This window comes from Botrytis porri, assembly GCF_014898465.1.
Source record: "Botrytis porri strain MUCL 3234 chromosome Unknown BPOR_013, whole genome shotgun sequence".
NCBI lineage: Eukaryota > Fungi > Ascomycota > Leotiomycetes > Helotiales > Sclerotiniaceae > Botrytis > Botrytis porri.
The window spans coordinates 639,077-664,638 of record NW_024066087.1 but is presented as its reverse complement, the minus strand read 5'-3'; the positions used below and the strand labels follow the sequence as shown (position 1 = coordinate 664,638).

The 25,562-nt window shown below is 43.1% G+C and overlaps 8 protein-coding genes across 8 annotated transcripts; 4 read left to right on the top strand and 4 right to left on the bottom strand.

Moving 5' to 3' along the window:
• Positions 1-2,507: 2,507 nt before the first annotated feature.
• Positions 2,508-4,014, top strand: EAF01_009118 (uncharacterized protein; the record flags this gene model as incomplete). The annotated part of the gene is made up of 4 exons (XM_038917374.1): positions 2,508-3,295; positions 3,349-3,634; positions 3,691-3,733; positions 3,810-4,014. Coding segments are annotated over 4 exons (1,119 nt in total). The 3' UTR covers positions 3,812-4,014.
• A 382-nt stretch (positions 4,015-4,396) lies between these two features.
• On the bottom strand, positions 4,397-6,371 carry EAF01_009117 (uncharacterized protein; the record flags this gene model as incomplete). The annotated part of the gene is made up of 5 exons (XM_038917373.1): positions 4,397-5,179; positions 5,239-5,340; positions 5,401-5,447; positions 5,506-5,663; positions 5,719-6,371. 5 exons carry the CDS (start codon positions 6,369-6,371, stop codon positions 4,397-4,399), a joined length of 1,743 nt encoding a protein of 580 aa, XP_038766978.1.
• A 646-nt stretch (positions 6,372-7,017) lies between these two features.
• EAF01_009116 (uncharacterized protein) lies at positions 7,018-7,581 on the bottom strand (the record flags this gene model as incomplete). The annotated part of the gene is made up of 1 exon (XM_038917372.1): positions 7,018-7,581. The coding sequence occupies one exon, from the start codon at positions 7,579-7,581 to the stop codon at positions 7,018-7,020; it is 564 nt and encodes a 187-aa protein (XP_038766977.1).
• A 2,418-nt stretch (positions 7,582-9,999) lies between these two features.
• Positions 10,000-11,016, bottom strand: EAF01_009115 (uncharacterized protein; the record flags this gene model as incomplete). The annotated part of the gene is made up of 3 exons (XM_038917371.1): positions 10,000-10,191; positions 10,247-10,685; positions 10,736-11,016. 3 exons carry the CDS (start codon positions 11,014-11,016, stop codon positions 10,000-10,002), a joined length of 912 nt encoding a protein of 303 aa, XP_038766976.1.
• A 277-nt stretch (positions 11,017-11,293) lies between these two features.
• EAF01_009114 (uncharacterized protein) lies at positions 11,294-13,197 on the top strand. Its single transcript, XM_038917370.1, has 4 exons — positions 11,294-11,951; positions 12,045-12,153; positions 12,215-12,688; positions 12,755-13,197. The coding sequence occupies exons 1-4, from the start codon at positions 11,757-11,759 to the stop codon at positions 13,108-13,110; spliced, it is 1,134 nt and encodes a 377-aa protein (XP_038766975.1). The 5' UTR covers positions 11,294-11,756; the 3' UTR covers positions 13,111-13,197.
• A 417-nt stretch (positions 13,198-13,614) lies between these two features.
• On the top strand, positions 13,615-15,282 carry EAF01_009113 (uncharacterized protein; the record flags this gene model as incomplete). Its single annotated transcript, XM_038917369.1, has 1 exon — positions 13,615-15,282. The coding sequence occupies one exon, from the start codon at positions 13,615-13,617 to the stop codon at positions 15,280-15,282; it is 1,668 nt and encodes a 555-aa protein (XP_038766974.1).
• Positions 15,283-15,810: 528 nt separating this feature from the next.
• On the bottom strand, positions 15,811-20,055 carry EAF01_009112 (uncharacterized protein; the record flags this gene model as incomplete). Its single annotated transcript, XM_038917368.1, has 2 exons — positions 15,811-18,186; positions 18,235-20,055. The coding sequence occupies 2 exons, from the start codon at positions 20,053-20,055 to the stop codon at positions 15,811-15,813; spliced, it is 4,197 nt and encodes a 1,398-aa protein (XP_038766973.1).
• A 2,280-nt stretch (positions 20,056-22,335) lies between these two features.
• EAF01_009111 (uncharacterized protein) lies at positions 22,336-25,425 on the top strand (the record flags this gene model as incomplete). The annotated part of the gene is made up of 2 exons (XM_038917367.1): positions 22,336-22,698; positions 22,762-25,425. The coding sequence occupies 2 exons, from the start codon at positions 22,336-22,338 to the stop codon at positions 25,423-25,425; spliced, it is 3,027 nt and encodes a 1,008-aa protein (XP_038766972.1).
• Between the last annotated feature and the right edge of the window lie 137 nt (positions 25,426-25,562).

The window sequence follows — 25,562 nt, the reverse complement described above, 5'->3', positions numbered from 1 at the left end:
ACTCGGCTTTCTCGCGAAGCCGGATAAAGTCCATCTCAGTGGTGCTGAGCATGATTTAGGTGTGCCCATCCCGACCCCATTTTCATTGGTAATTGGTGTTATATGCGTTTTAAAGTCTACTTGTTCAATTTCAAGTCGTGAGCTAAAGTGGTCTGAAGATTGCCAGAGCGAACAAAGAGCTTCTTCATCCGAATGTTTCTCTGCAGCCGCAGCAAACATGTCCCACAGGCCTTGGTTTATGTCGGGTATCTCAAGACCCAGACACTCTGCTTTGACTTTTCCGACTGGAAACTCATCGGAATTTGTTGAAGTATTCATATTCTATCACATTCGGTACTGAAGATGTATCACAATTTCAAAAAGTATAAAGTATAGCGTTCAAGTATCGTCGATGACTTTATAGCTAATGTAGAGTTCTTCTACAGTTCTGTTGCATCGAAGATAAATCAACGGCTACAAGAAGAAAACCCAAACATGGGCTCCACGCTTTGCACAATGAGTCAACCCAGTTGCATGTAATTTAGGTACATACAACAAGCACAAAAAAACAGCCTTTCGTTGTACATCTTACTACTTGGTATCAACCTTCCTTGCACATGATAAGGATAGCATATGATAAGACATCAAACTTGCTTATTAGCATCAAGGGGGCTCCTCTTTACCTTTCTTGGAATATCTGACCGCATACCTCAGAGTAAGTAGTCTTCAATGGTGCTTATGGTGACGGGCTGGATATAGTTTTGTCGGGCACCTCGCTTGAAATTCCTGAGAACTCTCCCAAGGCACATGTTATCTGACCAGGTACTTGTCTCCTCTACAAAATGTTGCCAAATACATGGTCAGAACTAACAACGACAGCCACAGGATCTTTACAATCTTAGAGAAAGCAACTGTCTGAGTTCGTAAAGTTCCAATTGGCGATGCAAATCAAAATTCCAAAGTATTGGTTCTTGCTCATCGTTTGACCAAGTGAAGAGTTATTTTCGACAGTTGAAACTTACTCCGAAAATTCTCGGCTGACTCATACGGTTCGAGGGGGCAACAGCCCACAAACCTCACATCTTACTTCTGACAGAGCTTTCGTCGCCTGTACCTACGTACAATAGAAATATTTTCGAATAGTTGAGACCAATGTCGCAATATTGACTCTACGGTCAAATCAATCAGCAGATTGATACAAATGACGAGTTCGCAGAGTCTTACACCACAATCAACCATATCATCTTGTTATATCCCCGCTTGGTGATTATAAGGTTACATCGATCTCTTTGGTTCATTCCATGAATTCTTGAATCTTGGCATGATAGCGGTCAAGTGAGAGTATATCAGCATACCTGAAGTATTGATTTGAAAGATTGCATTGAAGACCTGTCTCAGTGTGGTCCGGTTTGAGAGAGTACTTGGATATACCAGCTGTATATATCACTACCTACTTAGAATACCCCTAACTCCTATCACCATCACCATGCTCCCTTTTGTTCTATTCTCATCTTGTATTCCCTTATTGCTGCGCATTAGGATCAATGTTTCGATTTCATAGGAACAACTGACGTCAAAGTACTCATCATGTGGCACTCAATGTCTTTCAATCTGACGTCCCCAGTGCCATAAGAATATCTTCTGACATATATACCCGCACATCAATTGAAAGTATCTATTCACATATCACAGGATTGATCCTTATTGCATGGCCAAGTGTTTGTTTAGTGCCCGTTTCCTGTCACTATCACATGCCATGCGAAACCCTACCTGTCTTTGAACCCAAAATGGAGACTTTTTGGGGAAAATAGTGATGAATGTTGATAGTTCCGTAATATTTCACCGCACTTCGAATATGTAAACAGATTTACGAGCTGTGATAGAATTTTGGGAGTGTTCATTTAAAAAAGAAAGAATTTCTTTTAGGTTTCCAAAATAGTGGAAAACATAGCTGCCAAAGTTGTTAGCTCTACATAGGGTTTCTTTGTGATCGTCTGAGTCAAAAGCCCCCTACCGTAAGTAGTATCAAAGATCTGCTTCAAATCTGTAATGTCTACACTTATCAATCCGAATCCCAATTTCAACTTGGCTATAGTATCTTTGATTTATGAGATTTCCTAGTGATCTCCTGAGTCAAAGGCTTTCTTACTTGGGGGTCCAGATTTGACATATGATGACACGGTTATCGGAGAGATAAGTCTGCATGATACTTTGTATTGTTTTGAATATTTTATATCTACTATTTATAGTTTTTTGATCTGCATCGCATCTGTCAATTCCTACGCTCGTCAATCCGGCACCCGGTTTTAACTTGGCATGGCCTTATGGGATGTTGGCATTATGAGCCGACAGAGCGATGTTTTTGTCGCAAGTAAAGTGACAACATAATTACTTTTTAGAAGTCTAGATTGATCATAAAGAACAGTCACTGTCATATATATCTTTCGAAGCGCCACCGACAGTGAAAAGCTCATGCTATCTAGTTTCTACTAGTCATACGAAATCAACATCACTTCTTGATCGTAAACATGGCAGTCTTCAGTGGGACGAGCTCCAATATCATTACAGTGTCTTTAACTTTATGTCTCCTTTATTATGCTTTGAAGCAAACCAAGCTTTACTTCACAAGACGCCGATTTCAAAAATCGAACGGTTGTCAACCAGCTCAAGTAAAATATCCTTTGAAAGATCCAATATTTGGCCTCGGTTTAGTATTGGATACAATCAAAAATACCAAAAACCTACGACATCTCGAGGGAACTTCTAAGCGTTATGAGCAGCACGGAACAACCTTTACTTCCAAACTTATTACGTATCCAACAGTCTTCACAATCGATACAGAGAATGTGAAAACCATTCTTGCAACAAATTTTGATGATTTCCGACTTTCGTCTGTTCGAGTAAATGCAATGAAACCCGTGTTCGGACATGGGATCTTCACAACTAATGAAAAACTGTGCCACAACTCTCGCGCATTCCTTCGGCCTACTTTTGCGAAAGAAAGTATCTCTAACCTCGAGGTTGCTGAGATGCATTGCCAACGTCTAATAAATCGTATTCATCGCGAAGGGTCTACTATTGATCTACAAGATCTCTTTTTCAAATTCACCATAGACACAGCTACCCAATTTCTTTTTGGACATTCCGTCAACTCCCAGTCCAATTCAGATCATTCCTCGGGTGGTGTATCTGATGCAGAATTTGTCGAACAGTATACATATACTCAGCTCGAAGCATCTTATAATGTACGGTTGGGACCACTTGCACGGTTTCGATATAATCCTACAGCTAACAGGGCTCAGAAGACCGTTTTTAAGTATGTCGATCATTACATAGATGAGCACTCGATGCGCTAAAGAAGGGTGAAAGCAAGACCGAAACTGAAGATGTCAAAGCTGGCCCCTATGTTTTTCTCGAAGAAACAGCCAAGTTGACCACGGATCGACAGGTTCTGCGGGACCAGGTGTTGAATACTCTTCTGGCAGGCCGAGACACAACAGCTAGTTTACTCAGTAATTTGGTTTTCATGCCAGCACGATACCCGAATGTATGGAGAAAGCTACGAGCTGAAGTGATGCAACGTCGTAAAGATCTATTCGGTGAAGATGTGGAAACTTTTGGTCCAGAACGCTGGGATCAGATACGACCGAAATGGGTACACATCCAGATCTAGATCTCTTCTCTCCATATCAGCCATGCTAACTTGAATAGGAATTTTTGCCATTTAATGGAGGGCCGAGAATTTGTTTAGGATGTAAGTTTTCTGTGTGGGTTTTTTGTTGTGGCCATTCAAGTATTTTGTCGATGAGGTGACTAATAGTTTCATACAGAGCAATTCGCATTGATCGAAGCATCGTTTGTGATTGTAAGAATGTTGCAGGAGTTCGAGAAGATTGGGCCAAGAGATGAGAAGCCATGGTAGGAAGCGTATACTTTGGTTGTCTGTTCGCATAATGGGACACAGGTTTGGTTGAAATGCGCAAATGAAATGTTGTGATTTTATCATACATGGGAGAAAATGGAGGAACTTGTGTTTTGACGTTTATAGACTTTAACGTATAGAATATTCGGGGGTAACGAATATCACTTTTTAGATGTTTATTTCTGATGTTCTTTCTCCGAGCTCTTCTCCGGGAGTTGAATTGTCGTGGTTGGCTAGTGCATCCACTGAACTTTTTCTACAGTTTGTAGTTGAATTAGTGCAGACTAGATTCTTATTTTAGATCACCATATCTCAAATGGCGTGGTCAAACACATTTTTTTTCGTCTTTTATATCGACTTTTATTTGGTGATTACTATTTCAACATAGTTCACTGCTCGAACCTCTTGTATTGAAGCCATCAACAGAAGTAAATTTAGGCCAAAAAATTTCTTGGTCACAAGACTGAGCAATGCTCAATAAGCATTCGAAGGCTTCTAATGTTCAAACTTAAAATCACTTGCGCCTGGAGGCTGATGTTGTCCGAACATAAAGCCACTCTCTGGAGTGGAATTAATCTCAGAGGCGATCCCAGCATCAAAAGCACTAGAGCCATCAAATTGTGAGGCCGATGTCAGCTTTCCAAAATTGTAAGGCTTATTTGCGCCTGAACCCGAGCTGGAATCCATCGTAGAGTTAAAAGTACTCGCGGAAAACGAGGTTGGCGGTGCTATTTGTTTCGGTGGAGCTACCCAGAAAGACGCCAGGAATAATTCTTCTCTCTCTCTTTCCTCTGCAATCGATTCGTGGGTGGGATTATGATTTAAACGTTTTTTTGGGTCCTGATATTCTGATTTGTTTGGCGCAACTCTTTCTGGCCAGAAATTCGTCACTGGCTGGCTTTCTTCATATACATATTCTTCTCTCGTGTTTTTGCATAGAAATCTACCAGTGGTACAGACATCGAGTAATTGTTTTGCAGTTATACGCTCCTGGGGTGAATACGCTAGACATTGAAGTAATGTTCTTATGAGACTTTTGGAATACATACCCGAGCTTTTGATCGTGGGATCATCGAGGAGGCTCCGTCCACACGTTAGCACTAGTGTTCGTAGTGCTGCTGTTGAATCACTTTCTGATGATGGGAATCCTACATGTGCTATGTCTTGACCTATTCTGACTTGTTGTTTTGTCATTAGGAAGTATACTATTGCTGCTACGCCAAAGACATTCGCAGGTGTACTATAGAAACGATTCTGCATCTGAGGAAAAAATTGTTCCTTTGAGAAATTAGAGAGAGGAGAACAATAGGGGAAGTAGCTGGGGTAGATCATCATACAGGGGCACCCCATCCGAGCGTCAGATTATTAGCAACATGTTCGAGCCATCCGGGATCTTGTGGGTTACTAGGAACATGGCTTGCTAAACCAAAGTCTCCCATCTAGATGTTGGGTTGGTCAGCCAAGGATTCGAATATATGGACTTTCATGGTTCTAATTACCTTGAAGATATCGATATCATGAATTTCGTCCTTATCTCCAATGAGTACTATGCAGTGAAAAAGTAAACGTCATTGCGCCTTGACAAGCCAGAAGGAGCTACTTACTGTTTGCCGGTTTAAGATCCAAGTGGCAAATAGGAGTCCAGTCTCGATCATTCTCAGTCTCTAAATTTTCACTTCCTCTCTCGAGCACGATGCATGCTCGAGCTAAACACTCAAATATGTTCCAGATATCTTTTTCTTGAAGTACATTAGAGGGCTTTCTACCATCGGGTCAGCAGTGTGTTTCCTCCCGGATCCATAACAGCTTTCACTTACTCAATTTGATTCGTCATCCATTTTTCGACATCGCCCTTCTCGCAAAACTCAAGATATATCCTACTTTGACATCTCTTCTGCCGCTTCTTAAAATTTTCTCTCCCGACATCAAACATTCCTCCAATATTCCGTGGTACAACCTCACCTTCATGATATCTCCGATATATTTTCAGCACATGTGACGTATCCCTATCCACAAATAACTGAAGCATCATCGATTCGCTCAAAAGATCCTTGTCTGATGCATCAGCTTGTTTAACCACAATATACTCAGGCATTCCTTCCGTTCCCTTCCCCGACCCAATTTTTCGATACAGATCTGCAGAACCAGCTCCGCCTTTCCCAAGATGCCGCACTCCCTCCCATGTTTTCTCAAATCCGGGCCATTGTTGCCATGTTTCGGATAATTTGCTCCATGCTTCTGCTTGTATTTTTTCGCGATGCGAAGGAGTGTATGAATCCCAGTCGGAAGGGGAGGGCTGCCCGGGAGGTGCTGTACGTGGTGGTTCTAGGTTAAATACAGGAGAATACGATATGTTAGGTGTTATATTGGCGCTGCCAGGTTGCTGCGTAAGACCGGGGGTGCGATTTTTGACAGGCTGTCGTCTACTACCAGCAGGCTGTCGTCCACTAGGTCTTCTCTTACTAGCCATTGGCGTTTAATATATCGAGAGTTATAGTAGTTGATGATAGTGACGAACCTTTTCAAGGATTTTTTCAGTTTGTCATAAGCAATACGCCTTTAATTTCGACAACTCTGATGTAATCGGACAAAGAAAATACTTTGAACGGGATCGAGGGTTTTCCCCGTTTGAGGAATCGAAACGCACATTCTTTGTTCTCGTTGTTCAAATACTGTTCTTTTCATCAGAACAAACCTCAAAGAAAGTATTCCGCTGGTGGATAAATAACCGATCTAACGAGACTAGTTGTGATAAAATTGAAAAGGGGTAGGGGAGCTGGAACAGGGCAAATGATGAAGTGAATTCACTAGCGTTTTCATTTAGCGAAAATAAAGTTCACTCGCGAAGAGCGCATATCTCTGCACACTTCATTCATATTATTTAGTCATTAGTCACATATTAATCTAATTTTCACATTCAGTGGCACTACTTGCATATCATGAAGTCTTCAATTTTATTCCAAAAGGAAATTTATATTCTACTAATCAACACCTGCGCAACTCAAACAGTCTTTCAACCTATTGAGATACTCCTTGGTACTTTTTTTTGTTTGATAAGAAGGGAAGTGCTTTCTCGACTTACTTCTCAAAACTCTCCACGGTGTCCTACTTACACTCTACTTCTTCTTCGAAAACCTCCTCGCCATCTTCTTTATTCCTTCGCTCATTTTCCTCACCAACTTCTTTGGCATGAAAGGCTCGACTTCTTCCCCGAGTGGAACTGTGCGTGGCTCCGTAACAGGTCTTTGTCGCTGGCTTTCTCGAGGGGTCGGTGGTTGACTGAAGCTTTGACGGGGTGTCTCTTCTTCGTCTTCCTCTCCGCTTTCCCTCCTCCCCGGAACTTGATACGATGTATCGATTCTCTTGACTTGCTTCTCCTGCTCCTTGAGAACGCGTGTTCCTAAGGATTTTGGATGAGATTGTGGTGGAGATGGAGAAGGTGGAAATTTGAGGGTCGCTACGTGAAAATCTTCCAATTTCATGCTTTCGAGTTTCTTCTGATTGCGCTGGGTGGTTCGGATAACACAGCTGGGGCAGTCGCCTTCGTCTCTGTGGATTGGTTCTGAGAAACGGAATTGGCAGTCTTCGGGAGCAATTTTCATGCTTAAGGAGCGGGGGCAAGCTTCGACGGACTTACTCAAGCATCCGCAAGAGTAAGTGATGGTCATCTGGCGACACATGTTGAAGAGCTGAGATCGTTTTTTGTGATGGTGATGTAGGCTTGGGTTGGCTGTAAATCTGTGAATAGGATCTGAGAACTGGAATGGTTTGAAGAGAGAAATAATGTAAATAGAGGAAAATGAACCCATTTATATTTGAAACCATGTTGTTGTTTCGATATTATTTGAACAGATATGCATCAATTGGAAATACTGAGCTGGTCAAGGGAAGAAGATACCACTAAGTTCATTCCTAGTTTGTAGTGGTACTGTTCTTTAGATTGAATAGGACCTGAAATACGATGAGCGTCAGTCTAGACTGCCCACGTAGGAAGATCACTACTGCAGCGATCTGAACACCGCCGGCTTGGCTATCAATTCGATATTTTGCAGACACAGCAGACTTTGAAATTCAGTAAAAAGACAATCCTGACGTTCTATTGATGGATTAAAAACAGTTAATTTGAGGTATTCGTCCAGCTATTTCGAGGTGCTGTCGGATTAGGCTATGACGACATGCTTCAAAACTTGAATCTAGACTCCCAGACACAATGGCACCACCTGATGTTATTTTTTTAAAAATTGGATTTGCATCAGTGGTTCACAATTGGAAAGATTCTGAATAACAGCTTGCTCCCATCGCCTGACCCGTGATTACTCCAACAATATTTGACATACGGTATCATATTCATCCATTGTTTCCCAAAAGGAAATGGCTTCCGTTAACCAGCCGATTCTCAGAAACCTTCATTAAGAGCATGTGCAGCCACAATACATGTGTTCCAGCGGTTGCTACATTATGAATTCTCATAAACATGTCTCCTCGTTCCTTACAGATATCATTTTCTTTGTACAGAGATCTCAGAACAGATTCGAAACAAACGAATTCTCATAATTATATGAAGGACCCCTTCAACTCTCTCCATATTCTCCCAGGCAGATTTCAATATCAAGCAAGACATAGAACCAACCAGAACTATATCAGATATTGAAACCACCTAAAACAATCAACTTATCCCCATAAGTACAAATCTCCCCAGAAAATCTTCAGACCAGCAAGTGCAATCATGATGAATTTCATCGTCTACTTCATCATCTGCTTCCTCGCAAGCATCGCAATCGCGGACACCCACAACGTCACATTAGTTGAGGGAATCAAGCTTTTCGAGTTCTTGCCTCCAGGAGCACCAATCGACCTAGATGCATCCGGAATCGTCTTTAGACACGTCTGGTCTCCATTTCAATGGTCACTTCATTGATTTGCGGATTGGACGACCTGTCCAACGATATCGACTGCTTATGGACTGCCCGCTCCACCCAAAATCCGATCTTCACACAACCAACCTGTAAGGACTTCGTCTTTGAGCTTGAGAGCGAAGGGAAATTCCGACAAACAGACCTCGAACCGCTCTATGTCTCGGCCAAATCTAACATCATCGAGGTTAATCCACTAATCGTGCCAGCTGACTACACCGAGATGGAGAAGAAACTAGGCAGCCCCTTTGTCGCTTTCTCAATCAAAGTCAATTGTATGCGAGAATATGGACCAGAATCGATTCTTTGGTGCGAGCTATGAATTCACCAGTCGAAAGGAAACTCGAGAGTTGAGTGAACGCGAGTCGTACATGCGAGAGAGAAAAGAAGAGCATGCTTGAGGATCATCTAGATTATCTCGAGTCCAGATTGAAAACTTTCCCTTATTTTTCGCACCTAAATAACGATTGTTCTTTGCAGTGAAAGCGCACAGATCAAATCATAATATGAAAAGCCTGTCATGGCAATAAACTACAAATTTTTTATACTCTAAAGTGAATCCATCCAATGAAAAGCAATTTGAACAGAGTCGAAAATGAAACCAGTACTCCAGTATCGAATACATTGCACTTGCAAAAAGTACGCTGATACAATCCTACCTTATTGCTTCAACATCCCTATTTGATATGATCCTCAGAGTGAGATTCTTGTAATATCTCCTTGCTTTGGAAGATTGCCCCAGTATAATCGCAAATGGTAGTGCTATAGGTATCACTATGTTATAGCTCTGTTATAGTCTCGACTCCTAGTGCAAGAAGCAACTTGTTCTCTGAATCAATGGGCACAGTTCAAATGACACTACTCGCACAACTTTGTGTCAATGTTTGATACTTGTCTCGGACTTCTGAAATTTTTCGATATGTTCATTATCTTGAACTCATGACAAAAATCATCTACAAAACTCCACAAGATATTTAGACAGCGAGTAAAATCAAAGGTGAAAAGTTCAAGATAGATGTAAAAGGTGAAAGAGGATTTCTCATTTCGAACATGAACTCATAAACATACAAAACGCCGATGACCCAAGGCTATATACAAAAACACCACACCCCGTCCCATGTAGAATTATTCATTCCATCTGTGATCCAGCATTTTAATTCATCCCTTTAATCCGTATTTCATCATTTACATCTTCAAATCCTTTGGTGCTAAGATAATGTTGTATTCAAGATCCAATTCTGCCTTGGGGTCACCGTGGCGGGACTTGAAGTCAACGACAAGATCTGGCTTGACAGCAAAAACGGTATCGTTGATGAGGTATGGATCGGCGTTTGGGTAGATTTGAGTTGTGACTGACTTGTAATTTTCGTTCGAGATCTGCGGGTTCCTGCATTAGTTTACCAGTCATATTAGAGTATGTGGAGTAACTTGCCATCAAGTGAATGTGAGCAGGTCTCATTGGGTGGCGATCGAGCAATTTCAAGAGGACACCAGCTGGTCCATCTGTTGGCAGAGAGTAGGCAGTTGGGTGAAGACAGTAGAAGTGATATTGTCCGTTCTCATCAGTTCTGAACTTTCCTCTCAAGTTGTTATCGGATTGGTTTTCAGGGTCTTGGAAATCGTATTTTCCGTTGGCAGATGCTTGCCAGATGTCAACGACTGCGTTTGGAATTGGCTTCTTGGTAACCAAATCGGTAACGGTTCCGTGCATCAAAGTAGTCTTTCCACCTGCAGGTACTGGGTCCTGGATGATGCTACCACCAAGTGGTCTAAATGGGGCGTTGGGGCTCCAAAAAGGACCAAGAATTGAGGAAGATGTGGGGGTCTCGCCAGACTCGGTCATAATGTAGTGTGCAATTTCATCGACGACACTGAGAACATTGTTAGAAGTGAAGGTGGGGTAAGCGATTTCGTTACTCACGATTCCAGTCCGAGAACATCGGAAATTCTGTGACCTTCATTTCTGGTGGGGGTACTGATTTGTCCGATAGTGTTGACGAAGTTGACGCCGGCCAACCATTCGTCAATTGTGAGTTCGTTCTCTCTCGCAAAGTCATGGATGTGTTGGATGAGAGAGCCCATCAATTGTCTTGTTCGAGCGTCGGTCTTGGGACCGATAGACTTGATGACATTGGTGGTGAAAGTTGGGTCGAATCTCTCGAATCCCTTGGAGGTACCGGTAGTTTCTGGTTGGGTTGACATGTTGATATTGATTGACGAAGATGTGGATGGAGTGTTTGGATGATAGTACCAAAGGAGGATGAGATTGAAGAATGAATATAAAGAAGATGGTTGTGAACAAAATATATCAACTTACCTCGAGGAAAAAGGCCTACCTATATATGATTATTTCCCCAGGTACCCTCACGATATTCGCCCTAACGATAGGAACGAATCAACAAGCATCTTAGGAGTAGTCCGCAATGCCTACTCCAGAATTGGTGATCGAATGACCCCTCCAAAGTTCTAGCGATAGTTGAGACGGTAGTTCAGTCGGCTGTTAGTGTTAAAGTAATGTGGTTTAGCATCGAGAATAGCACGGCATTGATTTTCGGAAACGCTGCTACAGCTAACGCTAAGTCACGAGTTTGGCCGGAAGTATCTTTTGCCACATGAATTGTCCAAAATTATTCGACCAATGCTAATAGAGGTCTGCTATTCTCTTGGAAACTATCCGGGAAAGTCTTTAACCGTCAATTCCAAAATTCCCGTGCGAAGTCCCCGGATCACGCCCCGCACTCCTAGAACCTAGCTATGGCCCCGCTAACAGCAAACCAGGGGGTTGTGTGATGGTAATGCCTCGATAACAAAACAGTTTTCATTTCTCCAAGATAATATTACGGTCTTTTCCCGTCATCAGCTCATAAGTGAGAGGAGTCGTTACGAGATTCCAACTCTAGATTTCAAACTTGGTCAGTCGCCTTGCATTGGTTGTGACTTGTATGTTCCAAAATTCGTTTGTTCGCCGACTTCACCCTCTACAACCGAGAAGAATGCTTCATCATTTGATGGTGGGAACGTGGACCCCTCCAGGTGCAATCTTTACCATTGAGTTTGATGATGAAGCATTAACTTTGAAATTGCTCAAGAGAACACCAATTCCAGAAGATGAGCCAATTTCCTGGATGACTTTCGATGTAAGTGTGGATCGCTGTTGGGGAGGGGGGGGGGGGGGGGGGGGGGGAAGTCTAATGAGCGCCAGTAGGCTAACCCAACATCTTTATGAATAGCACGCGAAGAAGAACATATATGGAGCTTCAATGAAGAAGTGGTCAAGTCATTCTGTTACAAGCCCTGCAGAAATCCAACATACTACTTCACATCCTATGTCCCATGACCGTATGTAACTTCCTCGGTCGCTATATTCTTTGCGAAAGATTCTAATTGCGTTTGCAAATAGCATCCGCATCGAAAGTCGACACGAGAACGAGAGCAATTTTCTGCTTAGCATCAAAGAAAGCACCCTATAATGTTTACGGCAATCCATTCTACGAATTCGCTGGACATGGAAATGTTTTCTCTGTCGATGAAAAAGGCGCACTGAAGGAGAACATTCAAAATTATGAATATAGTCCCGAATCTGCAATACATGGCATGGTATTTGACGCAGAAGAGAATTATCTTTATTCTGCGGATATGTGGGGGAACAAAGTATGGACACATAAAAAAGATAGCCAGACAGGTTTACTTGAATTGGTGGGAAGTGTAGATGCGCCGAAGAAAGGAGATCATCCTCGATGGGTCGAAATACATCCAAACGGAAGATATCTTTATGCTTTGAACGAAGCAGGAAATAATCTGGCAGTTTATGTTATCGACGAGAAAACTCATCTGCCAGTATTCACAAACATTACATATCCTCTGGTACCCCCAGGTATGCGTTCCTCCTTCATTCGTTTTCACAGGAAATTCCCGCTTGGCGACTAACTTTCATTAATAGGAGTTCCGAATTTGAAGTTATATCGATCCGATGTTGTTTTCATATCACATAGCGGAAGATATCTTTTTGCGACTTCACGATCGAACGATTTCAAGGTTACAGGTTACATAGCAACATTCAAACTCGGACCAGCTGGAAATATCGAAAGGCAGATTTGTCTGAATCCAACGCCAACCAGTGGAGGTCATTCAAATGCAGTTAGTCCTTGTCCTTGGAGTGATGAGTGGTTGGCTTTGACAGACGATCAAGATGGTGGATTTGAAATTTATAGATGGCATGAGGAGTTTTTGTATAGGGTTGCAAGAATTGATATCCCAGAACCTGGTTTTGGCATGAATGCCATTTGGTATGATTGAAGAATATGAGAAACAAAGATGAATGATACTTGTTACTTAGTATACATTATGTAGAGTGTAAATAATAAGTTGGTTGAAATGTAATTTTACAAAAAAATAATCCGAGTGTTTCCTTCCACATGATTACCTAATTTAATGCCTTAAAATCTCCAAAGTTAAGGCATGAATTTAATCCCCTCACTTGGAAAATGCCGGAGAAGTTTCCGTATCAAATACATACCGGATTTCTAACCGCTGTTCAACCACCCTTGAGCCATCCCTCAATAATATGGGGACGATATTTCATCGCGAACAGACATGGAGGGGCAGATATGGCCATGTGAGACGGTTAAGTCTTCTGCCCCCTTAATCATCTCGGTCTCGTCCACAATGCGAACTCATTCGCAATTCACCTCTAGGAATCCTCTCATCAAGATATCTCTTACTTATCCAAACGATTGAGTTCCATAATCAAGCCTATCCACATAAAAGACTCGAAACAGCATCATTACAATATCCTCAATCATGGCACCCATACCCGGTATTCTGTATGTTACCATGCAGCCTCAAGAATCTCTTCCAGATTCTCAATGGCACGACTGGTACAACAACGAACATGGACCTCTCCGATTACGTCTTCCCTTCATCGCAAATGGTTTCCGCTACCGCGCAAGCGACTTATCATCTGAGAAGCCAGCCTCTACATCTCATCCAGAATGGATGGCCATTTACGATGTCACAGATATGGCAGCCATGAACACCGATACCTATCTTCGACTCCGCGGGTCCGAAGTAAAGACCGATAGAGAAAAAGAAACAATGGCACAGATTAAGGTGGACAGGAGATTATATGATTACATTAGTGGCAAGGAGATCGACGGATATAAGAATGTGGAGGAAGTGGGGTATGATGAGGGGAATTACGTGGTGACTTCTACAGCGGAAGTCAAGGAGGAATTCGATGAAGAATTCAATAAGTGGATGGAAGAAGAGCATTTATCAATGATTGCAAAGATTCCAGGTTGGAGACGTACAAGGCGCTTTGTTACAAGCAGTATCTTGGGAGGCAAAGAAGGAAAGGAGTATTTGAACGTAACTGAATTCGCTCCTCAAAACGACGCATTTGGGGAAGCATCTAAAGCTGTTGGTCAGACTGAATGGGCCAAGAAAATCACATCGACCGCATTGATGTCCTTGAACTCTAGACAATACAATTTATACTACACATTCGGTGCCGCACCCCGAGATATCTCTAACTTTTCGAAATCCTATTCGACGAATTGGAAATCGATTGACGGAAAAACAAGCACTGGACCAAATACCATTGCTGAAGGGGGAGCCATCGAATCATACATCACAACAAAAGATGGGGTTGATCTTGCATACCGACTCGAAGGATCTCCTGACCCAACCGCTCCCCTTATTATCCTCAGCAATTCCATCCTCGTAAACTACTCAATCTGGACACCCTTCATCCAAACATTCCTTGCATCATCCACTGGCAAAAATTACCGTATTCTCCGCTACAACTCCCGTGGCCGCACATCCAACGCCGGCTCTTTACCCGTAACCGTTGACCTTCTCGCTTCAGACATCATCCACATCCTAGACACCCTGCGTGTCCCCAAAGCAGCCTGTCTAATCGGTGTCTCACTCGGCGGCGTCACCGTTCTCAACACCGCACTCAAATACCCCCATCGCGTTAATGCTTTCATATCCTGCGATACAAATGCCTATGCTCCTCCATCCAACCCCAAAGCCTGGGATGAGCGCATCGCGATGTCAGCCGCCGAATCTGCAAAATCGTCCAACGGTGAACAGATTGTAGGCTCGGAATTGGCGGAAACCACAACGCGTAGATGGTTCGTAGCAGAAAATTACGAGAATGAGACGTTGAAAAAAAGATTCGAGGATGTGAAGAAACAGGTAGAGAAAAATAGTTTTGAGGGGTTCCAGAAAGGTGTGAAAGCGCTTTATCAGTATGATATCAGAGAAGAGATGAAGAATCCGGGGGTTGAAAAGGCCTTATTTGTGGTTGGTGGTGGTGATGGGGTTTTACCAAAGACGATGAAAGAGATGGCGGGTAATTATGGGAAGGGGGTTGAGTGTAAGGTTATTGAGGGTGCGGGACATTTACCGATGGTGGAAAAGCCGGAGGAGTTTGCTGATGTTGTGGCTTCATTTTTGAGTTAGCTTAATATACCTGTGGTTAGTTTAAAGTGGTTACTAGATGATTGAATGTTATCATTACAATTCATCAATATTTTGGCTTTTCCTGTGAACTCTGGGTTTTGCTATGCAATGTTTTTGTGAATCTGTAGAATTTTCAACCTCACAATTCCGAGACTAAAATCATATCACAAATTTCTTGCACGTTGCCAGACAACTTTCCAACTCAACTGCACGCAAGTAAAGTAAAAAGATCGTATCAGATGTAACCTTCATTCCATTATCTATGTATGTACCTATGTACCTAACTACTTTATATCCATCCGTCCACAATTCCCAATTCCTAATAACAACCCACCCTCCATCACACAGCTACCTCCCCACTATTATACTCTATACACTACACACTACACACTTCACACTTCACTCCAATATAGATACACCTCAGATAAATTCCTCAAAAAGAAAAAGAAAAAGAAAGAGAAGAAAAGCGAGAGAGCTAGCTATATACCAAGATCTCTTCCTTCCGCGATACGATTTCTCCCCCCTTCCTCATCGCGTATACCTCAATGGAATCTTTGCTCGCCGTGCTGTTCTTCTCACTGCGAAATCTGGTGTGTCTTCGATGCTATTGCCATCGCTATCTTTATCCTCACTTTCTTCTTCAGTATCTCCCATGTCGATATCCGAATCCGGAGCTCGCGGTATTTCCTCGTCCGCATCGCTATCTTGTATCATATTGTCTATCTCATCGTTGTTGAGACTGCGATTGCGATTGCGATCAGAACCCATCATCTCATCCCCATCCCCGTCCCCATTCTCCTCCTCCCCAGGATACGCAACACCCGACGGTCCCACAACCTCATATTCACGAACCTTCGCCTTCTTACTCGCTTTCCTCGGTCTCCCTTTCTGCCAACCCTTTCTCTTCGCTGCAACCGTTCCGGGCACCGTGCCTTTCCCATTATTTCCACCCAGTCTATTCAATGTAGCTTTATTCGACTTGGGAGTCTTTCCTTTTCCCTTTGCGCTTTTCTTATTCAAGCCGTATAGTTCCGCGAACTTGGGTCCGTAGTCGAAAAGGAGTTCTTCCCCAATGAGAATATCACGAGTAGCGCGGAACGCAATGCGATGCTCTCCATTCACCAAGAGAATCTTTGCAGCGCAGTTCATTCCGTCGGCTTCTGATTCCGCATGGTTTATGAATCTTGTTTTGTTGCCCATCCGCATGGCATCTATCGTCCATTCTTTATTCAAGCTAAATAGGAAACTCATAAACTTGGCATTGTACTCCACTCCCCTGCGTTCGGTTTCGTTATCAGAAATTAATTCTCCGGTGTATTCGCTCAGAAAATCTCCTTTCTTGACAGGTTCAGCGGTGAAAAGTCCAAAGCCAGCCCCCTCGATTGGTGATTTTCCGAGAATCAATTTCTTATTCACGCCCCGCTGCAAGGCGATATTTTGACATCCATACTGGAAAAGTTCGTTCTTATGACGGCTTTGCGGTCGTATTCGAGTAATTGCTCCACAAGTATTGCATTGATCGCCGCATTCGCGGTTCATTTGAAAACAAATGCATGTATCAGAAGCGCAAGCAAGACCCGTCGAATGACAAGAACAACCCGCGAATCGTCGTTCACAGCGATCTGAACAACCACAGAATTGTTCGCAGAGGAGATTGTTGAGAGCGCAATAACATTTCATCTCCCGACTACAGGGCCCTTCGTGTACGCAAGGAACAGGCTGGGAACGTAGTTCGTGCAAGTGCGCCATGGTGCTATCTTGCCAACCCGGTTTGAGCCCGCGATTGCGAGGTACAGCTTTGGGATTGTACCACTCTACTCGTTCGCTTGGCTGGTGACTCTTGCTCCTGCTCAGAGGGGTTTTGTCCTCGAGCTCCAGTATTTTGGAATAAATCTGCCAGCAGGGCTTTTCGAGAATCTCCACAAGAACGCATGGCCTACTCGGTTTAATAATGAGTGCGTCTCTCAACTCATTTGATTCCTCTTCAGTCCAAGAATAGTTCCTCCAATCTTTCCATCCCCTATAGCAATCATCACTACATGCTTCAACAATGTCTTTGTCTGTGTTCCAAAGCTCCGGATGCCAATCCTCATCACTATGATCTCGGCCGTTATGTTTCCGTAGGACATCCGGCAAATGCATGATAGATTTCTCCCACGCGTACTCGTAATCAGATTTATTGAAGTGTGATTGTTGAGGAGAACCGATATCGGAGGAATTCTCTTCACTAGGAATGTCCTTATTGATCTTTTGATAATTATACTCACCATGCGTTGTACATGCAGCACCTTGGCATATTAAACAAGTAAATTGGGCCGTTGTCTCTAGTCGAGCTGATGGTTCGTCAGATCGTTTGTGCAACTCGGAAGTTGATCTCTCAATGTAAGCTTTGAACTGGGACTGAGACAGGACCACAGTTTCCAGATCTATCTTAAAGTATTCAGCCAATACCTCAGCGACCATAGCCATTCTCTTCAATAAATGGCCAGATAGAGGACCACCAAGTGTTTTTAGGACCAATTGTTTCTCTCTGGTGGGATATGGTATTTTTTCAGACTGATGTCCCAAAAAGTATTGAACGAGCGTGTCCATATCACAATTGTTGTCGAATCCTATATTGTTTAATGCGACAACCACTCGCCTATTTATTTGGGTTATTCGTTCTTTTACTCTTGGGTTATCAAGCCTTTCTGTGTACGCTGTATTTAACTCCCTTTCGAATTTGTTCATAGCTTTCTCTTCATTCTGAACAACCAATGGAACATACCGCAGGATATCATCATCTCCTGTTATATGATTTCGTGTGACATTGATGTGATGAGTGTAGCTCGGCGTTCGCTTTACGTCACCATCTCCCATTGTTTGTGGGCATACAGAATTTGAAGTTTTCGCTTTTTTGGATGTCTATTACGGTTAGCAAATACTGAGTTACATGATTTCATTAGAACATACCCGTGTGATTAGATTGATAGCTTCAGCAAAAGTTTCATCTTGTGCCGTGAAAAATGCAAAAGGGTTCTCGTCATCATCATGTGAAAATATATTTGAAGCTGCAAGGGGCCGCAATTGTAGTTTCTCCAAGTGACGCTCAAGGCTAAATCCCCAATCTTCCATTCCTATCTCCCCTAGTCTTACCAAACTTGCTTTGATCTCCTTTGCGGATAACTCTTGCAATACCATGTCAGACGATGCATCTAGTACTGGAGACTTTCCTCTTGATCTCGGGATAGATGATGCCAATCGTTCGCGCCTCTCCCCTTGTTGCACTCTGAGAGAAGGTGGATTGGAGCGGGTAGATGAAGGCCTCGGAGTTACGTTGCTTGTTGTTTGACCTCTTTTCATTCTCTTCTGAAGTATTGATCGAACATCATCGTCACCATCATCAATGTTATCACCTATAACTTCTTCGTCGGTATTCTGAGCGCTCTCTCTTTCGATTCTCTGTTTTTCCCAAGCTGGCCCGCGCCTTGCACCGCCATGATTCCCCTTCTTTTGATAGGGACCCTTTCGGAGTTTTTGAATATCAACACCATTTCCCGTGCCTCTTCCCATTACTTTACGATTGGGTTCAGAGAGTTCATTTGTTGTAAATGAGCTGGGGCTCTTGTCTTGCTTTGCTGTTGATTCAGAAGACCCAGCTTCTCCTCTCGTCTGAAGATTCCACAAAAAACCCAAATCCTCTCGCAACTGGAGTTCCCTCTGAACTGCAAGATTGTTTTGACTTACAAATTCATCATTATCATTTTGATTTTGCTTGTCCGACATTCTTGATGTGGACCTTCTCGTAGAAAGTGGAGATTCTTCGATCTCGGGAGATCTAGAGTATTGCCTGATCGTCGCTGCAACTCTTCTAGGCACCAGTCTGGTAGGAACACTACTTGTAGCAGGGTCATTTCTCAGAGACAAACTGTCCGAAGGAAGCGGTGCAACAGCGTTGCTTAATGGGAGCCTTCCTGTGCTACTTTCATTGGCAATCTTTGAATCTAGCTTCGAGGGATCGGATGTTGGCTGCGCAGTAGCCTTCAGACTTGACTGCTGTCCCATACCGTGGGAAAAATTGGAAGTGACTGTTGGCTTTGTTGCGGCTCTGAGACTTTTTGATGCTGCTGGCGTTGATTCAATTGGACTGAGCGTGGAAGTGTTGTTATTTTGACTGAAATCGGAGCCAAGTGCACCAACTAATCCCGAATCAGACTTTCGATGTGAGACCACTGACTTGCGGGCAGTGCAGTTAGTTTCTTGTCGTAGAGAAGAAACGTTGCTTGCAATCCCCGCTCCATTAGACTTCAAGCTCGAATGCGATCTTCTATTTATAAAATCATTGCTACGCTCACCGCTACTCTGCTTTGAAATTGATTCTGATAGGTTTTTATGGAATTCATCGTCAGATTCTCCGTCCGATGAAAGGCTATATGTCCCCCCAGTTTTATACTTTTGTGTCTTTACTGGCAGCTTTTCTGCCGATGTTGCTGAACTGCTCGCTGACAATTTGGCTGACTTCGTCTTTGCTTGTGAGTTTGACGGCGCAGAAGGTTCCTCATCAGACGATGAACACAAGTCAATGAAAGACTTGTTACTTTTCTCCTTGGGTATTTCTCTGGAGTTGTCCCTGGGAATTCTCTTGGATTTCTCCCGATGCTTCTCACCACGATTTCTACTGCGCTTCTTATCCTTATCACTATCGTCTGTGAGATCAATAAGTACTGATGGAGCTGGATAACCACGAATACCACCGACTGAGCGCGATGCGCTGCCCTCATTAACACCCGACATCTTGAAGCCGATTTCGCTTCAAATTCAATTTTATCGTATGTCGCGGCGATATGTTACCTCTTAGACAAGCAGATTCTGAAACTAGATATCCAACGCATGATCGTAAATCGAGTTTTTATTCGAAACAGACCTTTAATTACCTCACAAGTTGACAGGGGGAAGGGCAAGAAGACCTCAAGTAACGTGATTTTAAGTAAATAATTGGGAAGTGAATGATCTTACAATGCGATGGTTCGCGAAAAGTGAAAGTGTTATGATGTGAGGTATTGGAGGTAGAGTTCAATAAACCAAAACTTAGAGTTGAGATCTAAATACTACAGATCGGAGGAAGTCTGCAGTTGATCGTGTCGACCATATGATTCTGGAGTACGCGATCTGATACTCTCTTCGCGTCTCGATGCTGCTATCCACTCTTATATTGACTGGCCCTGGTAGATTTTAGAGTCTTGCCGTTCTATTGTCCATGAGTTGCGATATCTTATAGGAGGGAGGATGAAAAGAGGTTTAGAGAGAAATCGCTGTCAAGATATATTTATTTGCATAAAGAAACAGTTTTCTGATTGCTGCTCCCTAAACATGAGGGGATGAGAGAGTGAAGAAATCTAGAGGTATTGGATATTGCTTATTGGTGAGCAAAAAAGGCCTATGTTGTGTGATGTTGCACCAACAAATTTGATTATTACGTAAGCAATGGCAAAATTCAACGGCCGACGGGGGAGAAGTAATATAAGATTGGCATCAAGTTACAAATTAAGCATGAAAGGAAAACAAACAATTCCAATTCCAATTGCAAAGGTAAACATCAAAATTCTATTGACAGCTACTCTCTTCTCTGTATGGGAGGTATATATGGAAAGCCTCTTTTGGATTCGTGCAACCATTGTTCAACTAAGTATTGGACCTGGGTCAGACATGATCTAGTTGATCTAATAAAGCTTACGAGAACCTTTATGAAGTTTTGATATCAGTCTTTGTTTACTCTACACGATTCAAAACAATCCATTCTCCCATCTGTATCCCTTTCACCCTGAGTTCATTCTCACTCATGTACCTGAATGTAAGCTAAATACCAATTCCATACAGAATACTGGTAATGTTTCTTGTCCGCCTTGAATCTTCAACATGTTTTGGCTGGTCATTCATTGTTTGGTCGTGGAATTGCTCAATATGGATAGTCAGATATGAATGCCGCCGTACATTCCGACGAATCTCTTGGGATGTCTATTGAAATATCCGATTTTAAAGGGTGAGGGCTCATCTGTTATATCAATGCCCTTCAAGGGAGAAAACGATTAAGAGAACCCGAAAGTGGAAAAGAGAGTAAAAGAGAGTAGTGCTATCTGGAAAATCGAATCGTACTTCTCGGCCTCTCACCCTGGACCTTTGAGCTCTTGATCAATGGACACGATCCGGTGTATCACCTGATCAGATTCATTTCTATTTGGTCATGTTATCACTTGTTAGAAGAGCGTCTTGATGAAGGTAGAAATTCTCATGTTATCACTTGTTAGAAGAGCGTCTTGATGAAGGTAGAAATTCTCATGTTTTCACTGCCTTCAGATCCTCTTCTGCACTTGAACATCTTCAATATTGATCGCCATCGCATCTGGAGAGATGTCATTACAGTGTCACGTGCACACCTCGGGTAGTGCCGAAAAGCGGAGAAACTCCCCTGCACCTGCCACCTCCATTCTTCGATCTGTCAAATTCTACTTGGCTAAGAAATAAGAAATTACTTACTCCACAACTTGATGTATACATCAGTTTATTGGGTGGAAAAAATATTTGAAGTTTATCCGTGATCTCGCGGGGGTAACCATACTTCGTACAACTGCTGTCGAAAGAAACCCACACCGTCCCGATCGAAGTTGTCGCCTGCCGAGGAATCTGCCAACAATTTGGTTCCTGGGGGACTTATGTGGGTTGATTCCCGTTGATTTATGTGATTGGCAAATTACGGTAGAACCATGTTCCCGAATTTCGAAAATTTAAAATGTCTTCGAGATCGCCAATGTACTACCCCTCCCAGAATCCATGTTCGGGCCAGAATCGTCCGATTCCTCTTGTTCTATTGGGCAGCTTAAAGATATGCATACTGGGTATATATCACCATCCTCGGTACAAACGACCTTGAACTACCCCGTAGTGGGTCGCTTGTACGAAAGGTATATTAAGCATTTATGAAGTCATGTGTGCGAAAAGTTGTGTATAAAAGAGCTTGATCCTAGATGTTGTTTCCTCGAGCAAGCAATCAGGTCCTTTGCTCATCTCCTACGCACCATGCTGCTGCAGTCACTATTTGCGTGGGCATTGACTCTAGGGTCATGCGTCGCCCAGAACAGTACGAATGTCACATGGCCAATACACAACAATGGTCTCTCTACGCAGATTGAATGGGATCATTACAGTATGATGGTCAATGGACAACGTTTCTTCTTATGGTCCGGCGAGCTCCACTACTGGCGAATTCCCGTGCCAGAACTGTGGGTTGATGTTCTACAGAAGATCAAGGCTGCTGGTTTCAATACATTTGCGATTTATACACACTGGTACTTTCATAATCCAAACCCTGAAACGCTCGACTTCGAGAATGGAGCACACGATTTCACAAAAATCTTTGACCTTGCTAAAGAATTGGGAATGGTATGATTTTAATGATCCAATTTCTATTTGGCAATAAAATGACTTGGCTAATCACATGTTTAGTATGTGGTGTTTCGCCCAGGGCCTTATGTCAATGCCGAATCCAATGCTGGAGCTTTCCCATTATGGTTGACGACTGGGGCTTATGGTGCTCTTCGAAATAATGATACTCGCTATACTGAAGCCTGGACACCTTTTTGGGAAAAAGTTGCCTCTATAGTTGCTCCATATCAGCTTACCAACGGAGGAAATGTTCTCACTTATCAAATTGAGAACGAGCTGGGCTCACAATGGCGTGGAACTCCATCCGAAAAAATACCCAATTTATCTGCCATTCAATACATGGAGGCATTGGAAGCCTCTGCACGAGCTCAAGGTATTACGATACCATTCCAATCCAACGATCCTAATCTCAACTCAGACTCGTGGTCAAAGGATTTCTACGATGGCTATGGTTCCGTAGACGTCTATGGTTTGGATTCCTATCCAGCATGCTGGACTTGCAATTTGACTGAGTGCGATTCCACAAACGGAGCATACAAACCTTTCAACGTCATCGATTATTATGATCATTTCGAAGAAATTTCGCCAACTCAGCCATCATTTCTTCCAGAATTTCAAGGTGGTAGTTTCAACCCTTGGGGTGGCCCCGAAGGTGGATGTCCAGAAAACTCTCCCCCCGATTTCGCAAATCTCTTCTATCGTAATAATGTTGGACAAAGAGTGACAGCCATGAGTCTTTATATGCTTTACGGAGGAACCAACTGGGGTTGGTTAGCCGCTCCTGTTGTGGCAACTAGTTACGATTACTCGAGTCCAATCTCTGAGAACAGAATGATCAATGACAAGTATGCCGAAACCAAATTATTCGGTCAATTCCTTCGTGTAGCCAAGGATTTGACAAAGACTGACCGAATTGGCAAAAATCAAACTGCATCTACCAACCCAAATATCGTGTATTCCGAACTCCGCAACCCAGATACGAACGGCGCGTTCTATGTTACGATTCACCAGGAATCTACAGTTGGTACTAGAGAGGAATTCTACATTCACGCTAACACATCCAAAGGGGAATTCACAATTCCTCAAAAAGCCGCGCCTATTGTTTTGAACGGTTTTCAATCTAAGATCATCGTCACTGACTTCAGCTTTGGATCTCACTCGCTATTGTACTCTACAGCTGAAGTTTTATCTCATTCTGTTGTGGATGAGCAAGATATTCTAGCTCTCTGGATGCCAACTGGTGAAGCTGGCGAGTTCGTAGTCTCTGGTGCGAAATCCGGCAAAGTTTCCAGCTGTCGAGGTTGTTCTTCCGTTGGCTTCTACCCACAAGGGGAGGATCTCCTCGTTACCATCTCTCAATCCGAAGGTATCAGTATCTTGACATTTGATGATGGACTTCGTGTTCTCGTCATGGATAGATCATACGCATATAAGTTCTGGGTCCCAGTTCTTACAGCGGATCCATTCAGTCCTGCGAACGAAACTGTTTTCGTTCAAGGCCCAAGTCTAGTCCGAAGCGTTGCCTACTCCTCTGATGGTACAGCTTTGGAGCTCACCGGAGACAACAATGGAACTTCGACACACATCGAGGTCTTCTCTCCCAAGGCCGTAAGCAAAGTCACATGGAACGGTCAATCCATCACCACAAGTAAGACAGACTACAGTAGCTTGATTGGTAGTCTTACCGGCCCTACACTTGATTCCTTGACTTTACCAGATATTTCTGGCTGGAAAGCAAATGACAGCTTACCTGAACGTCTGTCTACTTATGATGATAGCTGGTGGGTTGCTGCCGATCACATGAACACTTCCAATCCAACCAAACCCGAAACACTTCCAGTTCTCTACATAGATGATTACGGATACCATGTTGGAAATCATCTCTGGCGTGGAAGATTCGAAGGCTCAGCAAGCGGAGTGTATCTCAGCGTCACTGGAGGTCGTGCCTTTGGCTATAGTGCGTGGCTGAATGGCGAGTTCATCGGCTCATACCTAGGAGCTGCTTACCCAGATACAGGAGAATTGACACTTTCCTTCAGTAATGTCACTGTCAACTCAAATTCTACCAATGTTCTTCTCGTTCTACAGGATAACTCTGGTCACGATGAGACCAGCGAGGCACTCAATCCACGAGGAATCAATAACGCAACCTTAATCAGTTCTTCTGCCAAGAATTTCACATCATGGAAAGTTACCGGTACGGCTGGTAAGCCAGATACAGCAATCGATCCAGTCCGTGGTATTCTCTCAGAGGGTGGTCTCTACGCCGAACGTCTCGGATGGCATCTTCCAGGTTTCGACGACAGTGAATGGTCCTCCGCATCCCCAAGCAACGTATCTTCTTCAGCTGGCGTAACATTCTACCGCACCACCGTTCCTTTAGCCATTCCTACAGGTCTCGACGTGGCAATATCTTTCACACTCAAAGCTTCACCCTCAAACGCAGCTCTTCGTGTCCTTCTTTTCGTGAACGGCTATCAGTATGGACGATTTAGTCCTTGGATTGGAAATCAAGTTGAATTCCCGGTACCACCTGGAATCTTGAATTATGACGGGGATAATGTTATTGGTTTAAGTGTCTGGAAACAAGAAGAGGGTGGTGAGAGTGTCGGTGTTGAGGTTGGATGGAAGGTTACAGGGGCTTTTGCAAGTAGTTTTGAGCCCATCTTTGATGCAACATACTTGCAACCGGGATGGACTGAGGAGAGATTACAGTATGCTTGATGGCTGAATCTTTGTATTAATGATATTATTCATGATTTGATGTATTATGCAGAAAAATATTTATAGTAAGATTGAAAATTTGTGTCGATATTACGAAAGTTATCTGTGGCAACTTTGATTTATGATGTTGTTTTGGA

Bases quoted from the DNA above. Each gene is read 5' to 3' on its own strand.
- EAF01_009114 (XM_038917370.1), top strand. From the start codon at position 11,757: ATGTTCCAAAATTCGTTTGTTCGCCGACTTCACCCTCTACAACCGAGA. The intron at 11,952-12,044 runs GTAAGTGTGGAT...CTTTATGAATAG, and splicing joins TTTCCTGGATGACTTTCGAT to CACGCGAAGAAGAACATATA. The intron at 12,154-12,214 runs GTATGTAACTTC...GTTTGCAAATAG, and splicing joins ACATCCTATGTCCCATGACC to CATCCGCATCGAAAGTCGAC.